The 21,987-nt window shown below is 44.8% G+C and overlaps 1 protein-coding gene across 1 annotated transcript in view; it reads right to left on the reverse strand.

Annotated features, from left to right (window-relative positions):
- Positions 1-21,987, reverse strand: part of dync2h1 (dynein cytoplasmic 2 heavy chain 1) — a gene marked incomplete at its 5' end in the record, with an annotated part of 340,281 nt that overhangs the window by 87,306 nt on the left and 230,988 nt on the right. Inside the window, 7 exons of the mRNA XM_084336726.1 lie at positions 5,831-5,957; positions 6,492-6,578; positions 9,745-9,866; positions 13,402-13,525; positions 15,626-15,786; positions 16,450-16,563; positions 20,380-20,517. Coding sequence (XP_084192852.1) covers positions 5,831-5,957; positions 6,492-6,578; positions 9,745-9,866; positions 13,402-13,525; positions 15,626-15,786; positions 16,450-16,563; positions 20,380-20,517 — 873 coding nt within the window. The remainder of the gene's footprint in view (positions 1-5,830; positions 5,958-6,491; positions 6,579-9,744; positions 9,867-13,401; positions 13,526-15,625; positions 15,787-16,449; positions 16,564-20,379; positions 20,518-21,987) is intronic.

Here is a 21,987-nt window from a genome sequence, read left to right on the forward strand (position 1 = left end):
AGCGCGCGCACACACACACGCACGCGCAGTACTGTATATGAATGAATGAATGAAATATAATATATATAGCCTACGGCGGGCGTAATGACATAATTAAGCCTATAGGCTACTGTTCATTCGTAGGCGCACACAAGACTTGTTATGGAATATTAATGCAGTCTATTTCCAGTGCACCGATTAGCTTTAGTTCTTATTTATTTATCCACTGTCATTTCAGTGTTGGTGTATAGGCTATATAGTGTATTTCAATATAAGTTTAATTGATTAATGATATATTCGAAGGAATGCAGGTTTATAGCTATATCAACCCCCTCCAATGTACAGTAAATGACCAAGTATGGTTGTCAATATTCCAATGTACAGTTTTGCTTGTACAGTGTAAGTCTATCACCCAACCCACCCCTCCTACCCAACCTCCTCCAACAGTTTCTACGTCAAATGTACTCTCTTTTCTGGACTCTTTTTGTATCAAAAACAGTACTGTATTTGCAAATCTGGTAGGTCATAAATGTATAGATGTAGCAGTACTGTCTATCTGTGTCGTGTGTGTCATATATGTTATGATGAATTGAAAATGGGGGACCCTGATCTAAACAAGACGAAATTCTTTCTCTGGTCTGCATCCCCTTATGTAATTAAGCATTACATCACGCGCAGGAGTGGTTTGTGACCAATAAACCATGCCTAGGGGTGGTCGTTAGGCCCGAGGCGCAGCCGAGGGTCGTTAGACCCCCCTAGGCATGGTTTATTGGTCACAAATCACGACTACAAGTGGTGTAAAGCTTTTATACAACTGCCAGATTCATCCAACCTTATTTCTATACAATAAACACACATTAATCGAAGATTTATTGAAAAAACCATCCGCCAGAAAAAGTAGTTCCCACAACTACAAAAAAGACAAGTTGCCTCCATGTGGAAGCAGCTTGAAGTGCATCCAACCAAACTAACACATCCAACTGTGTATTATTGGAATGATTGAGAGAAGTTGCCTCATGTGGAAGCAGCTTGAAGTGCATCCAACCAACTAACACATCCAACTGTGTATTATTGGAATGATTGATTGAAAATTTTATTACCAGATGCAGAATGGGTACAATACAGTACGGCTCAATACACACAATTGTTAAGGGAATGCAGACCTACTTTCCATAGAACTTCATTCTTAGATGCTTCTATATAAAGTAGGTAAAACAAATTAAAACGTTTTCTTTGCCCTATAGGAAAAAAACGTTTTCTTCGCCCTATTTTTTTTATTTATTTCTTTTAGCCTAAACTTAACCAGTTGGAAACCAGGGGTACAGTAATAAAATTAGCAATCAACCAATCAATCAATTCAATAGACCATGCTCACTTAAAACAGCGCTGCTTCTCTCTCAGTCTGACTCCCCCGCTGTTGCAGACAGGAGTGTGTGTGTGTGTGTGTGTGTGTGTGCGTGTGTGTGTGTGTGTGTGTGTCACAGTGTGTGTGTGTGTGTGCGTGCGTGTGTGCGTGTATGTGTGTGTGTGTGTGTGTGTGTGTGTGTGTATGTGTGTGTGTGTGTTTGTGGGTACGCCAGCGTCGGACAGTGTGAGAGAGAACGCTGCAGTCAGTAGAAAGTAGGAAGGAAGAAATTTAAATCAATCAATTAATCAATCAATCAATCCGCGATTTTTCTTTTGTTCTAGATTGACTCAAGACCCATCAATTACATCATCCAACATTGTTTAAAGGACTAACACATTCCCCTTGACAGAATCGCTTCATATTTAGTCGTTATGGTGCTTTCAACATAACCATTTGTTGTCCGCGATCTTGTTTTCTCCCGGAGTGAGCCGGGGAGTGATATGTGATTCGGTTGTGGGCGGGTCCTGAGCCCAGGACCGTGGATTGTTGCCAATAAAGACGTGTAAATGGCCAATCAGAATCGAGAAATTTGCATGCCGTTGTATAATTGAGCTGTACTGTACTGTACCCATTCTGCAATCTGTTAATAAAGTTTTCAATCAATCAATCAATCAAACAAAGGTCTGTCCCATTGTATACCAATCAATGGGATACATTGCATGTTGACCTGCATTCTTTCAAATGTATAAAATTAATCATTAAAACAGATGTGTAACAAATAAGAAATACAAATTCCACAGAAGGCATTAAATAATTATTATTTTCAATCATTTCACAATAATTGCATAATTGTGTTTGAATATCTGAGTAATTAAAGTAATTATACATTTGTCCAAAATAGCTGGTTCAGATATGGTTAAGCAGCTGCCCTGTGATCAGATGAATCCATATTATTTATTTTTCCGACATCAAATGCGTAATTTCTTATCGTACAAATATTGTCATATTTATTTTAATTATGATTAAGTAATTAATTCCAAGTAGGCCTGTAGCGTTGACGTGAAGGAATCACTATGAGAACACAGTCTCTCAAGTTATAATGAAATTTTAAATTAGTCAATCAATCATGAGATTTGATCTCAGGAAAATTTGGGGACTCCCACTCCCAGCCCTAATATGTCTTAAATGGGCCGAAATCTGGCTAAGATGAAATTTTTTGTCGTAACTTCGTTCGGGAATGAGACCCATTGTCTGTCCCACATTGGTAAGCTGGCTGGACACACAGTTCATACAGTACATCTTAATTTAGTTAAAAATAAAAAGTGTGAGAAAATGATGAAAAACTTAAATGCTAAATTAAATAAAACAGGGGGAAAGGGGGGCGGTCAGGTGGCGTAACGGAGATTGTGTTCGTCACCAACCCCGGAGCGGCTGGATTCGCCTGTTCGAATCCAGCTCACAGCTCCGGCGTTGTCACCAGCTTGGCTGGCCGTTCACACTAATACAATTGGCAGTATTAGAGGGTGGGAGAAGCTGGCGGGGTGGGTCCGGGTCGTTGTAAACAGCGACTCCTACAGTTCGGTTGGGGCGCCTGCTAAGCGCGGATAGGATCTAAGGGCGGTAGTGTGATCCTTCCACACGCTACGCCCTCTCAGTGAGAGTCCGCGCTGCCAGGTGAAAAGAAGAGGTTGATTGGCTAGACGTGTGTCGGAGGAAGCACGTGGTAGCCTCCACTCTCCCAGACCGACTGTGGGGGGTAAGTGCGCAGTGACCAGGAAGGGGATTGGGAATTGGCATAACGACTAACATTGGGATGGGAGAAAATCGGAGGAAAAAGGAGGGGGAAAAAGATTAAAAAAAAAAAAAACAGGGGAAAAGGGGGTGGTGGGGTTTCTAGCTAACTCAAACTCTAAAGCAGTTGAAAATGACAAGTGTTCTATTGGTATTTATATTGACCTACAGAAGGCTTTTGATACAATAGATCAGAGCATATTAGTGAGAAAACTGGAGAAGTATGGGATACGAGGTATAGCTAACTCTTGGCTGAAGAGCTACTTGGAAAACCGACAGCAATGTGTGCAAATTAATGACACTGTGTCAGGATTTAGGAAGGTCACCTGTGGAGTACCCCAGGGATCTGTGATAGGTCCAAAACTTTTTATACTTTATATTAATGACATGTGCAATGTTGCTGAACTGTTAACGTTTGTTATTTTTGCAGATGATACACATTTATATTGCTCAGGAAGTAATTTAAAGGAACTTTTGTTTGATATTGAAAGAGAGCTTGAAATTCTCAAAACTTGGTTTGATGTTAATAAATTGTCTCTCAATATTAAGAAAACTAAATTTATGGTTTTTGGTAATCAAAAAGAAATAGAGGGGGATATCGAGTTAAAAATATGTGATGTAAAAATAAAAAGAGTTTCTGAGATAACATTTCTAGGGGTAGTTATTGACCAGAAATTAACATGGAAACAACATGTTAACTATATTCAAGGAAATATATCTAAGTCAGTAGCAATATTGTATAAATGTAAGGATATATTAAACTACAAAGCCTTGTACATCATTTACTGCTCACTTATACTTCCTTACATATGTGTGGAAGTATGGGGGTCGACATTTGGGTTGACATTTAAAAAGACAGTAACTCCAATACCGTAGTCTTACTGCAAAAGCGGGCCATTCGGGACCTTTTCAAGGCAGGTTACTATGAACACACAAATCCATTGTTTATAAAGTCTCATATTATGAAATGTAAAGATTTGGTTTATTATAAAACTATGCAAATAATGTACAGAGCTAAGGCAAAGTTACTCCCAGACGGGGTGCAAAGGTTTTTTTCAATACATGAAAGAAAATATGATTTGAGAAATATTTGTAAATTTACTGTTCAAAAAGCTAAGAAATGGATTAAAAGGAGGTGTATTTCTATTATTGGGGTTAACTTGTGGAACAATGCTGATATACAGTTAAGAATGAGTAATTTGCTTTTGGTTTTTAAGAAAATGGTTTGTAAAGCTATTTTTGAAAACTACAAAAGGTGAATAATACAGTTTTTTGCTATTTTCTTTTAGAATACTGTTTGAGTCTTAATTTTGTTAAGAATATAGGACAGGCATATATAAGCATTATGCTTCAGTCTGTACCTTTTCAGTCACTGCTAAATCAAATATTGTAAAAAGATTGTGTACATAGACGCCTGGCCATAAGAGCATTCGGAGCATCTGCTCTCCCACTATTGAACTTGGGGGAGCAAAGGTATGCTCTTGCTCCACCACTTTTTGATCATATGAAAAATATGATATATCCCCCCCCAATATATAAATCTAACCATAACTACGTAATTTCAATCAAATTAATAATACGCAATGACACTTAATAGCGAGTTTTTAAGTTTCCAAAGATTCTGTCCCCCCCTGCCCTCCACATTTGAATGGTTTGATCCACTGCATACCACGGTCCCTCCCCCAGCAGTCAGTAGCGCGCATGTTGCTGCAGCCAGTACAGGCTGTGAGTGCGTGTGTGTGTCACAGGCGACAGAGTCTCTTATCGGTGGCAGGATTTTCCAGTAAGTTATGTTAGACATGTCTTTACTATTGAGTGGTAGAACTTCTACCACGCAATACAATAAAAGTGTTTCACGTCCCGAAATGCCATCTGGTCATACCGTAAATCCTCTAATAATAATAATAATAAATAATAACAACGTTTCCCCCTGGTTGGCGTTAGCTTTAGTGCTAGCCGCTAGCTAACGATGTCATAATATTATCTAGATATGTGGTGTCAGCTGGATGACATGACTTCGTTTGCAAAATACGTTCGCTATCTATATGGCAGACGAGCAGGGCCGGATTAACAACGGCCGCGGCCCGTGGGCCTCTAGTGACGAGGGGCCTAAAAAAAATACGTTTTTTTTTTTTTTTTTACTTTTTTTTTGGAGATCGATGTCATGACTGTGCATTGCAGACTCAGGGAGGAGGCAGAGAAGGAGAGAAAGAGACACAAGAGTTACAGGTAATGGAAATATATCTTTTTTCTCTTTCTTATTAAAAACTTGGCCTATTTGAAAGGAGATTGATTTAATAAAAATAAATGAGCGAAAAATCAATATACAGTATATATACAGTATATATATATATTAATATATTATTATTATAGTAATTGGCTATCATACTGCAATATAAACTGAGTTTTATAGTGAAAAGAGCAGCTTTTTATTGGTCAATATTGAAGGCTCTATATTGCAGGAAATTGCACGTACAGGTTAATTAAATTCAAAAAAAATCTGCCGTGGAGGGGGTCGTGCCTAACCCCCTCCAAACCACCCCTTGCCTGTCCCAAAAAAATTCATAATAATAATAATTACAATTAAAAAAATTATTAAAAAAAATAATAATAATTGCACCCCGACTTTCAACTATAACTAGGCGGCCATGATTGTGTATATTGTATTGTGTGGGATGCTGACTGAATAAACTACTACTAGCCCTGCAGTACCTGTATGTTCCAGCGGGTGTGCTCAGTGTCTAGTTGTGATATGAGCTGTTCAGCGGCAGCAATGGTCTCTTGGGCCTTAGACACCTCCGCCTCCAACTTAGCTGCCTCGGTCGTACGACACTGGAACCTACAGACAGAGAAAGAGAGAGAGAGAATGGAATCAGCTGCCTCCTGGCTGGGTGTTGTGTAAAACCCTTACAAAAGATTATCATGGTAGTTGGATGGTATTTTCAGTCTTACCATGGTTCATGGTACCATGTAATTAATTAATATAAAGGTATAATGTAATTGAATCCATGATACCGATGGTATTTCCATAAATTATTTTGGTCATTACCATGAAAAACAATGAATGAATGGGTAAAATGTGAGGAACAAATTGTAAATCGCTTTGGATAAAAGCGCCATTTACCATTTATACATTTGTATATATTATTATATAGTTCAATGATTATATAGTTATAATGTAAAACCTATTATATAGTTAAATAATGATAGTTATATAGAACCCATTATATAGAACCAATTACATAGTTATATAATTATATAGTTAAATAGGACTGATTACATAATTATATAGGACCGATTATATAGTTACATAATTATATAGTTATATAGACCCTGTTGCTCCCACTGTAGATAGATAGAAATAGATATTTACTTGTCTTTCAGAGAAGAGACTCTCTCTCCCACTGAGTTTAGCTGCTCCTCCAGTTTATTCTTCCTGTTCTCCGTTTTCCTCAGGTTCCTACACACACACGCGCACACACACACACACACACACACACACACACACACACACACACACACACACACACACACACACACACACACACACACACACACACACACACACACACACACACACACACACACACACACACACACACACACACACACACACACACACACACACACACACACACACACACACACACACACACACACACACAAAGAAAAAAAATAAAAGAAAAAATTAGAGTCTGCCGTCTACTCGTATTTCTCTGATCAATAAACATGCTCCTCTCAAGAGATAAAAAGACACACACACACACACACACACACACACACACACACACACACACACACAATTATAAACATTTTATCATTCCATTTGGGCTGTGTCTGAAGGAGTCGACGGAAGGCTTCTTGTCCTCTGTGCAAAAGCATGCAATTGGTCCACTGATGGATACATCTTGATATTTGTCTAGTCTAGTGTGTTCATTAGATGGGTGAAATCCTCTTTCAGTGCTTCTGTGCCTGTTTTCTTAGGCAGTTAGCGTGCCATTAGCGTTAGGCACGCTTCTAGGCCTCTTTTCTTTTGGAAAGAATGATAAAAAAATGTAAATTAAAAAAAGAATAATAAATAAAATAATTATAATAATCTTAATTTTTTTTGCATTCGACTAAGAGGTTGGCAGTCGACTACGGCTCCTTTCGATCAATTAGTTGACTATTCGACTAATAGGGGTCAGCCCTAGTGTACATACGGTCATGAAAAGGAATATTTTTTTTTTTTAAATGAACAAGCTTTCATGAATGATATTATGCATAGCAACATCCTCTTCACAACAGAGAGGCGATCGCTCTTTCAAGGCTGTGGCCCCCAAACTGTGGAACCAGCTACCCCTGGAGATCCGATCTGTCCCCTCGCTGGAGACATTTAAGGCCCGTCAAAAAACCCACTTTTATTCGCTAGCCTTCAATAAACCCTGATTCTCCCACACCCTAACTCACACACTCCCATGCAATTTTATCCTGCCCCCTCCCCCTTGTATCTCTTCTTGTGCTCCCCTATCCGTTTGTTGGCCTACTGTTGTCCTATTCTCTGAATGTACTGTCTTGTCCTGTTGTGCCTTTTTCTATTTTTGTATTTGTGTATTTTATATTATGACATTGATCTTATGCTTTGATTGTACAGCACTTTGGTTGGCTCTTGAGTTTTTAAACGTGCTTTATAAATAAATTACTTACTTGAGTAGACTAGAGTCTGCTGTTGTTCACGTGACCCTTGACCTCTTCACAAATACTCGTATTTCTCTGATCAATAAACATGCTCCTCTCAAGAGATAGAAAGATAGAATAGCACCCTGCTTCTCACATGAATGGTCAACTCTGCTTAATGACAGGAATAAGGCCTGGTCACGTGCTAGACACTCAGGTGATCCACAACACTGGCTTGCCTTTAAACAGCTCAGAAACAGATGTACCACAACGATGATAAAGTAAAAATCTGAGTAGGCCTACTACTTAGATTTTATTAAAAGTTCCTACACAAACCCAGCTCAGTTTTGTAAAAGAAAAACAAGACCTCTAATTCACTACCCGCTCATATTAGTGTTGACGATTGTGTTATTTCCAGCCTAAACTAAATTTGTCTTGCATTTAATAAACACTTTGCAGTTGCTGGGAACCTGTTTGATAGAGAATATATCGGACTTCTTCATGTTGATCTTAATTGTCTGTTGATATAGACACTGATTGTGTGATTGGTTCCAATATTATCTATCAGGGAGACATCAGTGTGTAAAGTTGGGTTATGCCCAATCAACATTTGTATCAATAACTAAAGGTGTGCCACAGGGTTCAATTCTAGGTCCTGTCCTCTTCACTATTTATATTAATGATATTGTGTCTTTGCTGAATGGTTGTCAAGCCCATCTGTATGCAGATGATACTGTTGTGTATTGTATTGCTGACTCTGTATACAATTAGCCATTGATAACTTACAATTTACCTTTATTACCCTCCAGGAAGCTCTTATTAAACTTAAATTGGTTCTTAATGCTAGTAAAACTAAATGTATGCTGATTTCTAGAGCCAGAAACATTACATTTGATGGTTTTCACATATCTACCGTACGTGGTTCTAGCATTGAGAGTCACTGAATATAAATATCTTGGTGTGTGGCTCGATGAGACATTTTATTTCCATGTGGACAACCTTGCCTCCAAGTTGCAACAGAAAATTGGCTTCCTATACAGAAACAGAACCAGCTTTCCTTTGATTAGTAGGAAGAGAGTTGTCGAAGTAGTTTTCTTATCAGTCCTGGACTATGGTGATGTAATTTATAGGCATGCTGCGGCCTCAACCCTTAAATCACTGGACTCTGTCTATCACTCTGCCCTCAGATTAATCACTAATGATGGACTCATCACTGTGTCCTTTATGAGAAGGTTGGTTGGTCCTCGCTGACGGAGATCCTCGCTGACGGAGAGGGGCAACAAACACTGGTATTTGTTAATTTTTAAGGCCCTTATTGGTAAGCTACCTCCTTATACTACATCATTATTGGAATGGAATTTTGGTACCTAATGGAACCCGTTCTAGTGACTGGCTGGTCGAGTTCGCTCGGAACAGGGTAAATCTGCATTTTGCTATGATGCCCCTAGCTCATGGGATGAACTCCAACAGATTATCCTCTCTATTGCAGATTTTAAAATGTTTTTTTTTTGGCTTAACTCTGTATGTTTTGCTTAACTCTGTTAAGAAAATGTACACTCGACGTGACTGTAAATGAGGGAAACCTCAGTTGCCTTTAGAGTTTAAATAAAGGCTTGATAGTGTGTGTGTGTGTGTGCGTGCGTGCGTGCGTGCGTGTGTGTGTGTGTGTATTAGTGTGTGCGTGTGTGGTTATTACTGTGTGTGTGTGTGTGCATGTGTGTGCGTATTACTGTGTGTGTGTGTGTGTGTGTGTGTGTGTGTGTGTGTGTTTGTGTGTGTGTGTATTACTGTGTGTGTGGTTATTACTGTGTGTGTGTGTGTGTGTGTGTGTGTGTGTGTGTGTGTGTGTGTGTGTGTGTGTGTGTGTGTGTGTGTGTGTGTGTGTGTGTGTGTGTGTGTGTGTGTGTGTGCGCGTGTGCATGTGCGTGTGAGTGTGAGAGAGAGAGAGAGAGAGAGAGAGTGTGTTTTACTCCAACAGGGATGACTGTTCTCTTTCTAGAGGTTGGATCTTCTCCAGGACCACAGAGTACTGGACGTTGGCTCTGACCCAGGCTGCTAATGGAGCCGCTGCTGCACTGGCTCGCTTTGCATTCTGGTCAACATCATAAACATAATCAACAACAAAAACATCCACATTATCATCAACAACATGAACAGCAGCTAGAGGAACCTAGAGAAACTAGTGGGACCATGGAATTGGAGGACAAGGGAACCAGAGGGACAGGGAACTAGGAGACATGGGAACTATGGAACTAGTGGGACCATGGAATTGGAGGACAAGGGAACTATGGAACTAGAGGATCAGGGAACTAGAGACCCAGGGAACTAGGGGACAGAGGAACAATGGAACTAGAGGGTCAGGGAACTAGAGACCCAGGGAACTAGGGGACAGAGGAACAATGGAACTAGAGGGTCAGGGAACTAGAGACCCAGGGAACTAGGGGACAGAGGAACAATGGAACTAGAGGGACAGGGAACTAGAGACCCAGGGAACTAGGGGACAGAGGAACAATGGAACTAGAGGGACAGGGAACTAGAGACCCAGGGAACTAGGGGACAGAGGAACAATGGAACTAGAGGGTCAGGGAACTAGGGGACAGAGGAACTATGGAACTAGAGGATGGCGGAACTAGAGGGACAGGAACTAGGGGACAGGGGAACTATGGAACTAGAGGATCAGGGAACTAGAGACCCAGGGAACTAGGGGACAGAGGAACAATGGAACTAGAGGGACAGGGAACTAGGAGACAGAAGAACTATGGAACTAGAGGATGGCGGAACTAGAGGGACAGGAACTAGGGGACAGGGGAACTATGGAACTAGAGAGTCAGGGAACTGGGAGACAATGGAACTATGGAAGTAGAGGATCAGGGAACTAGAGGTCCAGGGAGGTAGAGAGCAGGGAGGTAGAGGTCCAGGGAACTAGAGGTCCAGGGAGGTAGAGGGCCAGGGAGGTAGAGGTCCAGAGATGTAGAGGGCCAGGGAACTAGAGGGCCAGGGAACTAGAGGGCCAGGGAGGTAGAGGTCCAGAGATGTAGAGGGCCAGGGAACTAGAGGGCCAGGGAACTAGAGGGCCAGGGAGGTAGAGGTCCAGAGATGTAGAGGGCCAGGGAACTAGAGGGCCAGGGAACTAGAGGGCCAGGGAGGTAGAGGGTCAGGGGGGTAGAGATGGAGGGTCAGGGGGGTAGAGATAGAGGGTCAGGGGGGTAGAGATAGAGGGTCAGGGGAGGTAGAGATGGAGGGTCAGGGGGGTAGAGATAGAGGGTCAGGGGAGGTAGAGATGGAGGGTCAGGGGGGTAGAGATAGAGGGTCAGGGGAGGTAGAGATGGAGGGTCAGGGGGGTAGAGATGGAGGGTCAGGGGGGTAGAGATGGAGGGTCAGGGGAGGTAGAGATGGAGGGTCAGGGGGGTAGAGATAGAGGGTCAGGGGAGGTAGAGATGGAGGGTCAGGGGGGTAGAGATGGAGGGTCAGGGGGGTAGAGATGGAGGGTCAGGGGGGTAGAGATAGAGGGTCAGGGGGGTAGAGATGGAGGGTCAGGGGGGTAGAGATGGAGGGTCAGGGGGGTAGAGATGGAGGGTCAGGGGGGTAGAGATGGAGGGTCAGGGGGGTAGAGATGGAGGGTCAGGGGGGTAGAGATGGAGGGTCAGGGGGGTAGAGATGGAGGGTCAGGGGGGTAGAGATGGAGGGTCAGGGAGGTAGAGGGTCAGGGAGGTAGAGGGTCAGGGAGGTAGAGGGTCAGGGAGGTAGAGGGTCAGGGAGGTAGAGGGTCAGGGGGGTAGAGGGTCAGGGGGGTAGAGGGTCAGGGAGGTAGAGGGTCAGGGGGGTAGAGGGTCAGGGAGGTAGAGGGTCAGGGGGGTAGAGGGTCAGGGGGGTAGAGGGTCAGGGAGGTAGAGGGTCAGGGAGGTAGAGGGTCAGGGGGGTAGAGGGTCAGGGAGGTAGAGGGTCAGGGAGGTAGAGGGTCAGGGGGGTAGAGGGTCAGGGAGGTAGAGGGTCAGGGAGGTAGAGGGTCAGGGAGGTAGAGGGTCAGGGAAGTAGAGATGGAGGGTCAGGGAGGTAGAGGGTCAGGGAGGTAGAGGGTCAGGGAGGTAGAGATGGAGGGTCAGGGGGGTAGAGGGTCAGGGAGGTAGAGAGTCAGGGGGGTAGAGGGTCAGGGAGGTAGAGGGTCAGGGAGGTAGAGGGTCAGGGAGGTAGAGGGTCAGGGGGGTAGAGGGTCAGGGAGGTAGAGGGTCAGGGAGGTAGAGGGTCAGGGAGGTAGAGGGTCAGGAGGTAGAGAGCAGGGAGGTAGAGGGTCAGGGGGGTAGAGGGTCAGGGGGGTAGAGGGTCAGGGAGGTAGAGGGTCAGGAGGTAGAGGGTCAGGAGGTAGAGAGCAGGGAGGTAGAGGGTCAGGGAGGTAGAGGGTCAGGGGGGTAGAGGGTCAGGGAGGTAGAGGGTCAGGGGGGTAGAGGGTCAGGGGGGTAGAGGGTCAGGAGGTAGAGAGCAGGGAGGTAGAGGGTCAGGGAGGTAGAGGGTCAGGGGGGTAGAGGGTCAGAGAGGTAGAGGGTCAGGGAGGTAGAGGGTCAGGGGGGTAGAGGGTCAGGGAGGTAGAGGGTCAGGGGGGTAGAGATGGAGGGTCAGGGAGGTAGAGGGTCAGGGAGGTAGAGGGTCAGGGGGGTAGAGGGTCAGGGGGGTAGAGATGGAGGGTCAGGAGGTAGAGGGTCAGGGAGGTAGAGGGTCAGGGAGGTAGAGGGTCAGGGGGGTAGAGGGTCAGGGAGGTAGAGGGTCAGGGGGGTAGAGGGTCAGGGAGGTAGAGGGTCAGGGAGGTAGAGGGTCAGGGGGGTAGAGGGTCAGGGAGGTAGAGGGTCAGGGAGGTAGAGGGTCAGGGAGGTAGAGGGTCAGGGAGGTAGAGGGTCAGGGGGGTAGAGGGTCAGGGAGGTAGAGGGTCAGGGGGGTAGAGATGGAGGGTCAGGGAGGTAGAGGGTCAGGGAGGTAGAGGGTCAGGGGGGTAGAGGGTCAGGGGTCAGGGAGGTAGAGGGTCAGGGAGGTAGAGGGTCAGGGAGGTAGAGGGTCAGGGAGGTAGAGGGTCAGGGAGGTAGAGGGTCAGGGAGGTAGAGGGTCAGGGGGGTAGAGGGTCAGGGAGGTAGAGATGGAGGGTCAGGGAGGTAGAGGGTCAGGGGGGTAGAGATGGAGGGTCAGGGAGGTAGAGGGTCAGGGAGGTAGAGGGTCAGGGGGGTAGAGGGTCAGAGAGGTAGAGGGTCAGGGGGGTAGAGGGTCAGGGGGGTAGAGGGTCAGGGAGGTAGAGGGTCAGGGAGGTAGAGGGTCAGGGAGGTAGAGGGTCAGGGGGGTAGAGGGTCAGGGGGTAGAGGGTCAGGGAGGTAGAGGAGGGTCAGGGAGGTAGAGGGTCAGGGAGGTAGAGGGTCAGGGAGGTAGAGGGTCAGGGGGGTAGAGATGGAGGGTCAGGGAGGTAGAGGGTCAGGGAGGTAGAGGGTCAGGGGGGTAGAGGGTCAGGGAGGTAGAGGGTCAGGGAGGTAGAGGGTCAGGGAGGTAGAGGGTCAGGGAGGTAGAGGGTCAGGGAGGTAGAGGGTCAGGGAGGTAGAGGGTCAGGGAGGTAGAGATGGAGGGTCAGGGAGGTAGAGGGTCAGGGAGCTGACCTTGGGCTCGAAGGAGGCCTTGTTGCGATGCAGTAGCTCCTCCACACTCTGACGGATCTCTGGACTGACCAACCTGGCCTCAAATGTCACAATATCCTCTCTCACCCCTCGCTTTGCCAGGAAACTGAGAGAGAGAGAGAGACACACATTAGATAATATCTGATTCTAATCAGGAAAATAGAAAGAGTGAGACAGAGAGGGAGAGAAAGAGGGAGAGAGAGAGAGAGAGAGAGAGAGAGAGAGAGAGAGATACAGACACAAATCAGCTAGTGGATTAAACAGATCTCACATCACCCCCACCTCTCACCTCATCTTCCTACCCTCACCCTCCTCTTTCTACCCCATCACATCCTCCTCCTCCTACCCCCACCTCATCCTACCAGGAGAAGACTCTGACCTCTGACGCTGCCAGAAGAGTGACCCTGTAGGGCGGCTGGGTAGCGTAGAGTTCTAAGCACTCGCCTATACCACCGCAGAGACTCTGGGTTCGAATCCAGCTGTCAGCGGTACCTCCGGCTTGGTCAGTCGTCCCTACTAACACAATTGGCAGTGTTAGAGGGTGGAAAGCCGATGGGGTATGAGTCCTGGTAATTGCAAACAGTGACTCCTACTGGTCGGTCGGGGTGCCTGTTCAGCAGGGAGGGGATCTGGGGAAATAGCACACACCTCCGCACAAGTTACGTTCTCCCAGTGGAACTCCTCGCTGTCAGGTGGAAAGAAGTGGCTGGCGACTCTGCATGTAATAGTCTACACACCCTCTCCAGACCGACAGTAGGGCAATGGGCGCAATGGCCAGGAAGCGTCTATTTTTTTACCAACGGATTTCCAGTTCCACGTTCGCGTTCTGCTATCTGATTGGCCACTGATGTTTCTGGTGCGATCTGATTGGCCACTGACGTTTCTGGTCATGTGACAGGTGCGCCCAATCGCGTGACGCCTGTGTCTTTGCCCATTTCCGCCTCGACCAGCAGCAAACTACCTAACGCCTAGTTTATCACTGGTTAAGCTTAGGCGACTCTTTCGAAGTTGGTTACGGTTAGAGTTTGGAATCAGGGCTGGTGTTCTATCGCCCTGCTCAAAGGCCATGTTTAGACGGAAACGTTAGCAGGTGAATACGGAAATATTTTTTTCGGATGTGCCTTTTGTTTATACGGCAACGTTTTTTTTTTTTTTTGCTGGGAGAATCCGCAAAAAGTGAGACCACCTTCCTGGGTGGAAATCCTAGAAACGATACACCTTCGCGCTATCATCTGAACAGTCAAACCGCATAAAACTATGACGAAAGGGTTGTCAAGGCTCTCGTCGCGTACTGCATGCGCCAGTAGCCTAGAAGTGTAAACAAAGCGAACAAGCATGTCTGATTATATCCACGGAGATCACCTGAAGGCTACATTGGCAGTACTTTTAAATACACAAGAATCAGTCCAGCGGCTATCGCAACTATTAGTGACTGGAGCCACTGTCTGTGTGACTCTGCTTTGGTCCAATCACATTCCCCCACCCACAGTCTGCGAATCAGAGGCAGAGTAGGGCGGGTCTTCACAGCATGCCTGGTTGTCTCAACGACCTGAGGCAGTGTAGCGTATGGGTTGCGTGAATATTTTCCCTAACAGAGTTGCACTTCCGCGTTCGGTTTGCGCGATCTGATTGGCCACTGACGTTTCTGGTCATGTGACATCTGCGCCAATCGTGTGACAGCGGGGCTCCGTCGTCTCGAGTCGACACAGCCTCGTCTGCACGCAGAATTCCATCCCAAAACACTAGTCTAAACGCAACATTAAAAGTGAGACCGCAAGACGACTTTTGCGGTTTCTGTTCAGACTCTCTCCGTCTAAACATGGCCTAAGACAAACTCTAACCTTAACCAACTTCGAAAGAGTGCCTAAGCTTAACCGGTGAAAGAAACAGGCGTCACACGATTGGCCGCACATGTCACACGACCAGAAACGTCAGTGGCCAATCAGATTGCAGAATGCGCACGCGGAACTGGAAATCTGTTGGTAAAAGTATTGACGCGGCCAGGAAGGGAATTGGAATAGTGACTAAATTGGGGGATGGGAGACACAAAAAAAAGACTGACCCTATTAGGAGAAGACTTGGACCTCTGACCCAACCAGGAGAAGACCTTGACCTCTGACCCTACCAGGAGAAGACTCTGACCCTAACAGGAGAATACTTTGACCTCTGACCTTACCAGGAGACGAAGGTCCTCCTCTTTGCTCACCTCTTCATGCTGACCCAGGAAGTATCAAATATTCCCATGAGCCTCAGCACCCCCTCCAGTATGTCTCTGATGACCTCAGGGGGCATGCGCAGTGAGCGGATCTCAGACAGCGCCTCCGGCTTAATGTTCCCCACTGCACGCTTCGTCTCTTCCACTATGGGCTAAAGAGAGAGGGGGCAGAGAGAGAGGAGAGAGAGAGAGAGAGAGAGAGAGAGAGAGAGAGAGAGACAAAAAGAGGGGGACAGAGACAGAGGTAGATAGAGGAACAGAAAGAGAGAGGGAGAGAGACAGAGAGAGAGGGACAGAGAGACAGAGAGAGACAAAGAGAGGGGGGGCAGAGAGACAAAGAGAGGGGGGACAGAGAGAGAGGGGGGAGAGAGAGAGAAACAGAGAGACACAGAGTGAGAGAGGGGGGGGGAGATGGGGACACAGCGACAGCGAGTGGAAGGGGGAGGGTAACTTAAGTATTTTCTTCTTGCTTTTGTGTGTCGAGTGTTAGGGTCCATAATGTTTGTTTGCTGCTTTGTTCTTTTATATGTTAACTGTTTTTTTTTATCTTGTATTTTATATTATGACGTGTGCTGCTGCTTTCTTGACATTGTCACCTTGTGAAAGAGACCCTTGATCTCAATGGGCTAAATGCCTGGTTAAATAAAAAAAAGTATACAAAAAAAGAATAAAGGTGAATATACAGTTCTCACCTGGACTTCTTTCAGAATAAAGGTGAATATACAGTTCTCACCTGGACTTCTTTCAGAATAACGGTGAATATACAGTTCTCACCTGGACTTCTTTCAGAATAAAGGTGAATATACAGTTCTCACCTGGACTTCTTTCAACTCCTCGTCTATCTTGGACTTCCTCTCCTCTATCTTAGAAACCTCCTCAGCCATCTTCCCTTTAATCTTCTCCATCTCAGTCTTCTGCTCACTGGCGTTCTGAAGCACAAAGTCATGTCCAGCAGATAGATAATCGATTCAGTTGAACTTTCAGAAGATTGTTAGATGTTTATCTACACAACATAGATTCAGTTGGACCTTCACTAAAAACAGACTCTACCACAAACAAGTCAAATAGTGTCACAGATGCAAAGTGTTGCAGGCTTTGAGGAGAGAGCTGCAATCTGTCTTGTACTGACCATAGGCTTGTTCTAGGTGTGTAGGATAGTTCTAGGTGTATATAGGCTTTCATAGTGTGGTGTTTAGATGGTTAGCTCTGGGTGTATATGCTGTTATAGTGTGGTGTTGAGATGGTTCAAGTCAAGAGTTTTATTTGTCACGGCATACAAGTATACAATGAAATGCGGGTGGTCTTGCCCGCAACGATGTGCATAATACAATAGTAATAACATATAATAGAATCCAATAGAACGGCATTGTGCAATAAAACAAGTGTTAGTTCTAGGTGTATAGGCTTTCATAGTGTGGTGTTTAGATGGTTAGCTCTGGGTGTATATGCTGTTATAGTGTGGTGTTTAGATAGTTAGTTCTAGGTGTATCTCTCAGTGTGGTGTTGCGATGGTTAGCTCTGTGTGTATAGGCTTTCATAGGGTGGTGCTTCGATGGTTAGTTTTAGTTGTACAGTATAGGCTGTTATACAGTAGTGTGGTGTTTAGGTGGTTAGTTCATGGTGTATATGCTGTTATAGTGTGGTGTTTAGATTGTTAGTTATAGGTGTATCTCATAGTGTGGTGTTTAAATGGTTAGTTCTGGGTGTGTAGGCTTTCATAGTGTGGTGTTTAGGTGGTTAGTTCTGGGTGTATATAGGCTCTCATAGTGTGGTGTTTAAATGGTTAGTTCTGGGTGTATATAGGCTCTCATAGTGTGGTGTTTAGATGGTTAGTTCTGGGTGTATATAGGCTCTCATAGTGTGGTGTTTAGGTGGTTAGTTCTGGGTGTATATAGGCTCTCATAGTGTGGTGTTTAGGTGGTTAGTTCTGGGTGTATATAGGCTCTCATAGTGTGGTGTTTAGGTGGTTAGTTCTGGGTGTATATAGGCTCTCATAGTGTGGTGTTTAGGTGGTTAGTTCTGGGTGTATACTACAGGCTCTCATAGTGTGGTGTTTAAATGGTTAGTTCTGGGTGTATATAGGCTCTCATAGTGTGGTGTTTAGGTGGTTAGTTCTGGGTGTATATAGGCTCTCATAGTGTGGTGTTTAGGTGGTTAGTTCTGGGTGTATATAGGCTCTCATAGTGTGGTGTTTAGGTGGTTAGTTCTGGGTGTGTAGGCTCTCATAGTGTGGTGTTTAGGTGGTTAGTTCTGGGTGTATACAATAGGCTCTCATAGTGTGGTGTTTAGGTGGTTAGTTCTGGGTGTATATAGGCTCTCATAGTGTGGTGTTTAGATGGTTAGTTCTGGGTGTATATAGGCTCTCATAGTGTGGTGTTTAGATGGTTAGTTCTGGGTGTATATAGGCTCTCATAGTGTGGTGTTTAGATGGTTAGTTCTGGGTGTATATAGGCTCTCATAGTGTGGTGTTTAGATGGTTAGTTCTGGGTGTATATAGGCTCTCATAGTGTGGTGTTTAGGTGGTTAGTTCTGGGTGTATACTACAGGCTCTCATAGTGTGGTGTTTAGGTGGTTAGTTCTGGATGTATATAGGCTCTCATAGTGTGGTGTTTAGGTGGTTAGTTCTGGGTGTATATAGGCTCTCATAGTGTGGTGTTTAGGTGGTTAGTTCTGGGTGTATATAGGCTCTCATAGTGTGGTGTTTAGGTGGTTAGTTCCGGGTGTATATAGGCTCTCATAGTGTGGTGTTTAGGTGGTTAGTTCTGGGTGTATATAGGCTCTCATAGTGTGGTGTTTAGGTGGTTAGTTCTGGGTGTATATAGGCTCTCATAGTGTGGTGTTTAGGTGGTTAGTTCTGGGTGTATATAGGCTCTCATAGTGTGGTGTTTAGGTGGTTAGTTCTGGGTGTATATAGGCTCTCATAGTGTGGTGTTTAGGTGGTTAGTTCTGGGTGTATATAGGCTCTCATAGTGTGGTGTTTAGATGGTTAGTTCTGATTTACCAGCACAACACAATGCATGTGATGAAACAGTAACACTGCACATCAACTATTTGACTGAATGGAAAAACACTAGAGAGGCCTGCTCTCAGATCGCCACATACTGTAGGAAATAGCAAACTGAAATACTTACCTAACCTTTGAACACGGCTCAGAATGTCAGTAACATGTAATGGTTAGTGCCCTGTGTCAGTGTGGTATGCAAGTCTTGCAAATGGTGATTGTTGTTATCTAGATCAGTGTTTCTCAACTGGTGGGTCGCGACCCAAAAGTGGGTCGCCGGGCCATTTTGAGTGGGTCACGGATGTGTGTAAAAGAAATTATAATAAATAAAAAATTACAAAAAAAAGATTTAAATTGAAAGTGGCTTCTCAGCTCTGGTCCAGCTGAAGACAAAGCAGAGGAACAGATTGGACATTGAAAAATGACCTCAGAGTTGCTTTGTCTACCATCACCCCAGACTTTGAGACTCTTGTCAGGAGCAAACAACATCCCCAGTTATCACATTAGTTCCCTGGGATGTTAAGCTAAGAAGTCAGCTAAGAAGCATATATTATTTATTATTATTATTTTATTTCATTGGGTTTTTAGCCCTAGTTGCACTTTTGTTCCAACCCCAGTTATCCCATTAGTTCCCCCAAACTTAGGTCTGTTATGTTAAGCTAAGAAATCTGCTAAGAAGCATATTATTTATTATTTCATTGGGTTTTTAGCCCTAGTTGCACTTTTGTTGCACTTTTTTGTGTTTATTTCATGTTTTTAACAGTGCATGAAAGATTGTGATTTTTTTTTTAATAAATCATAGTGGTTCAAAAATGTGGGTCGCGACTTAAGGACTAAGGAAAATGTTGGGTCCCGAGGCTAGACCAGTTGAGAACCACTGGTCTAGATGTCAAGCAAATACTTGTGTGACACTACTACTGAATAAAAATCTAACCCTAAAAACTAACTCTTCACTAAAAACTAACTCTACCTACAAACTAGCCCTACCTGCATCATGGAGCCTATAAATGACCACTACCTACATGGAGATTTAACCCTACCTGCATGGAGACTGGACCCTACCTGCATGGAGACTGGACCCTACCTGCATGGAGACTGGACCCTACCTGCATGGAGACTGGACCCTACCTGCATGGAGACTGGACCCTACCTGCAAGGAGACTGGACCCTACCTGCATGGAGACTGGACCCTACCTGCATGGAGACTGGACCCTACCTGCATGGAGACTGGACCCTACCTGCATGGAGACTGGACCCTACCTGCAAGGAGACTGGACCCTACCTGCATGGAGACTGGACCCTACCTGCATGGAGACTGGACCCTACCTGCATGGAGACTGGACCCTACCTGCAAGGAGACTGGACCCTACCTGCAAGGAGACTGGACCCTACCTGCATGGAGACTGGACCCTACCTGCATGGAGACTGGACCCTACCTGCATGGAGACTGGACCCTACCTGCAAGGAGACTGGACCCTACCTGCATGGAGACTGGACCCTACCTGCATGGAGACTGGACCCTACCTGCAAGGAGACTGGACCCTACCTGCATGGAGACTGGACCCTACCTGCATGGAGACTGGACCCTACCTGCAAGGAGACTGGACCCTACCTGCATGGAGACTGGACCCTACCTGCAAGGAGACTGGACCCTACCTGCATGGAGACTGGACCCTACCTGCATGGAGACTGGACCCTACCTGCATGGAGACTGGACCCTACCTGCAAGGAGACTGGACCCTACCTGCATGGAGACAGTGATTTCCTGCAGCGCAGAGTCAGCTTCATGTTGTTTGGTCTTCAGCAGAGTGCTCTGCTCAGCCGCCCGGCTCTTCAGCTCATCAACCAATCCTTTGGCCTCATTCAGTTTGGCCACGCCCGCCTATCAGCACACATCACCGCAAGACTCAGCCCACTTTCATTTAAACCAACACATTCTGATCAGACTAGAAACTATTGGGTCTCATTCCCGAACGAAGTTACGACAAAATATATTTCGTCTTAGCCAGATTTCGGCCCATTTAAGACATATTAGGGCTGGGAGTGGGAGTCCCCAAACTTTCCTGAGATCTTATTTGATCGTGGGCTGAGAGCAGATTTAAGAGTGCTGAGGAGGAGCACACTTAAATCTGCTCTCAGCCCACGATCAAATCTCATGATTGATTGACTAATTTAAAATCTTATTATAACTTGACAGACTGTGTTCTCATAGTGATTCCTTCACGTCAACGCTACAGGCCTCCTTGGAATTAATTACTTAATCATAATTAAAATAAATATGACAATATTTGTACGATAAGAAATTACGCATTTGATGTCGGAAAAATAAATAATATGGATTCATCTGATCACAGGGCAGCTGGATTAACCATATCTGAACCAGCTATTTTGGACAAATAATTACTCAGATATTCAAACACAATTATGCAATTATTGTGAAATGATTGAAAATAATAATAATTTAATGCCTTCTGTGGAATTTGTATTTCTTATTTGTTACACATCTGTTTTAATGATTAATTATATACATTTGAAAGAATGCAGGTCAACATGCAATGTACTGTATCCCATTGATTGGTATACAATGGGACAGACCTTTGTTTGATTGATTGAAAATCTTATTAACAGATTGCAGAATGGGTACAGTACAGTACAGCTCAATTACATACAATTGTTAAGGGGATGCAGACCAGAGAAAGAATTTCGTCTGGTTTACATCAGGGTCCCCCATTTTCAATTCATCATAACATATATGACACACATGACACAGATAGACAGTACTGCTACATCTATACATTTATGACATACCAGATTTGCAAATACAGTACTGTTTGTGATACAAAAAGAGTCCAGAAAAGAGAGTACATTTGACGTAGAAACTGTTGGAGGAGGTTGGGTAGGAGGGGTGGGTGGGGGATAGACTTACACTGTACAAGCAAAACTGTACATTGGAATATTGACAAAACCATACTTGGTCATTTACTGTACATTGGAGGGGGTTGATATAGCTATAAACCTGCATTCCTTCGAATATATCATTAATCAATTAAACTTATATTGAAATACACTATATAGCCTATACACCAACACTGAAATGACAGTGGATAAATAAATAAGAACTAAAGCTAATCGGTGGAAATAGACTGCATTAATATTCCATAACAAGTCTTGTGTGCACCTACAAATGAACAGTAGCCTATAGGCTTAATTATGGAATAATAAGCCATACTGCGATCATTCATTACGCCCGCCGTAGGCTATATATATTATATGTCATTCATTCATTTATATACAGTACTGCGCACGCGCGCGCGTGTGTGTCTGTGTGTGCGCGCGCGCTGCGGCAGGTGTG

Source organism: Notolepis coatsorum (genome assembly GCF_963971535.1).
Source record: "Notolepis coatsorum genome assembly, chromosome: 1".
NCBI classification, from domain to species: Eukaryota; Metazoa; Chordata; class Actinopteri; order Aulopiformes; family Paralepididae; genus Notolepis; species Notolepis coatsorum.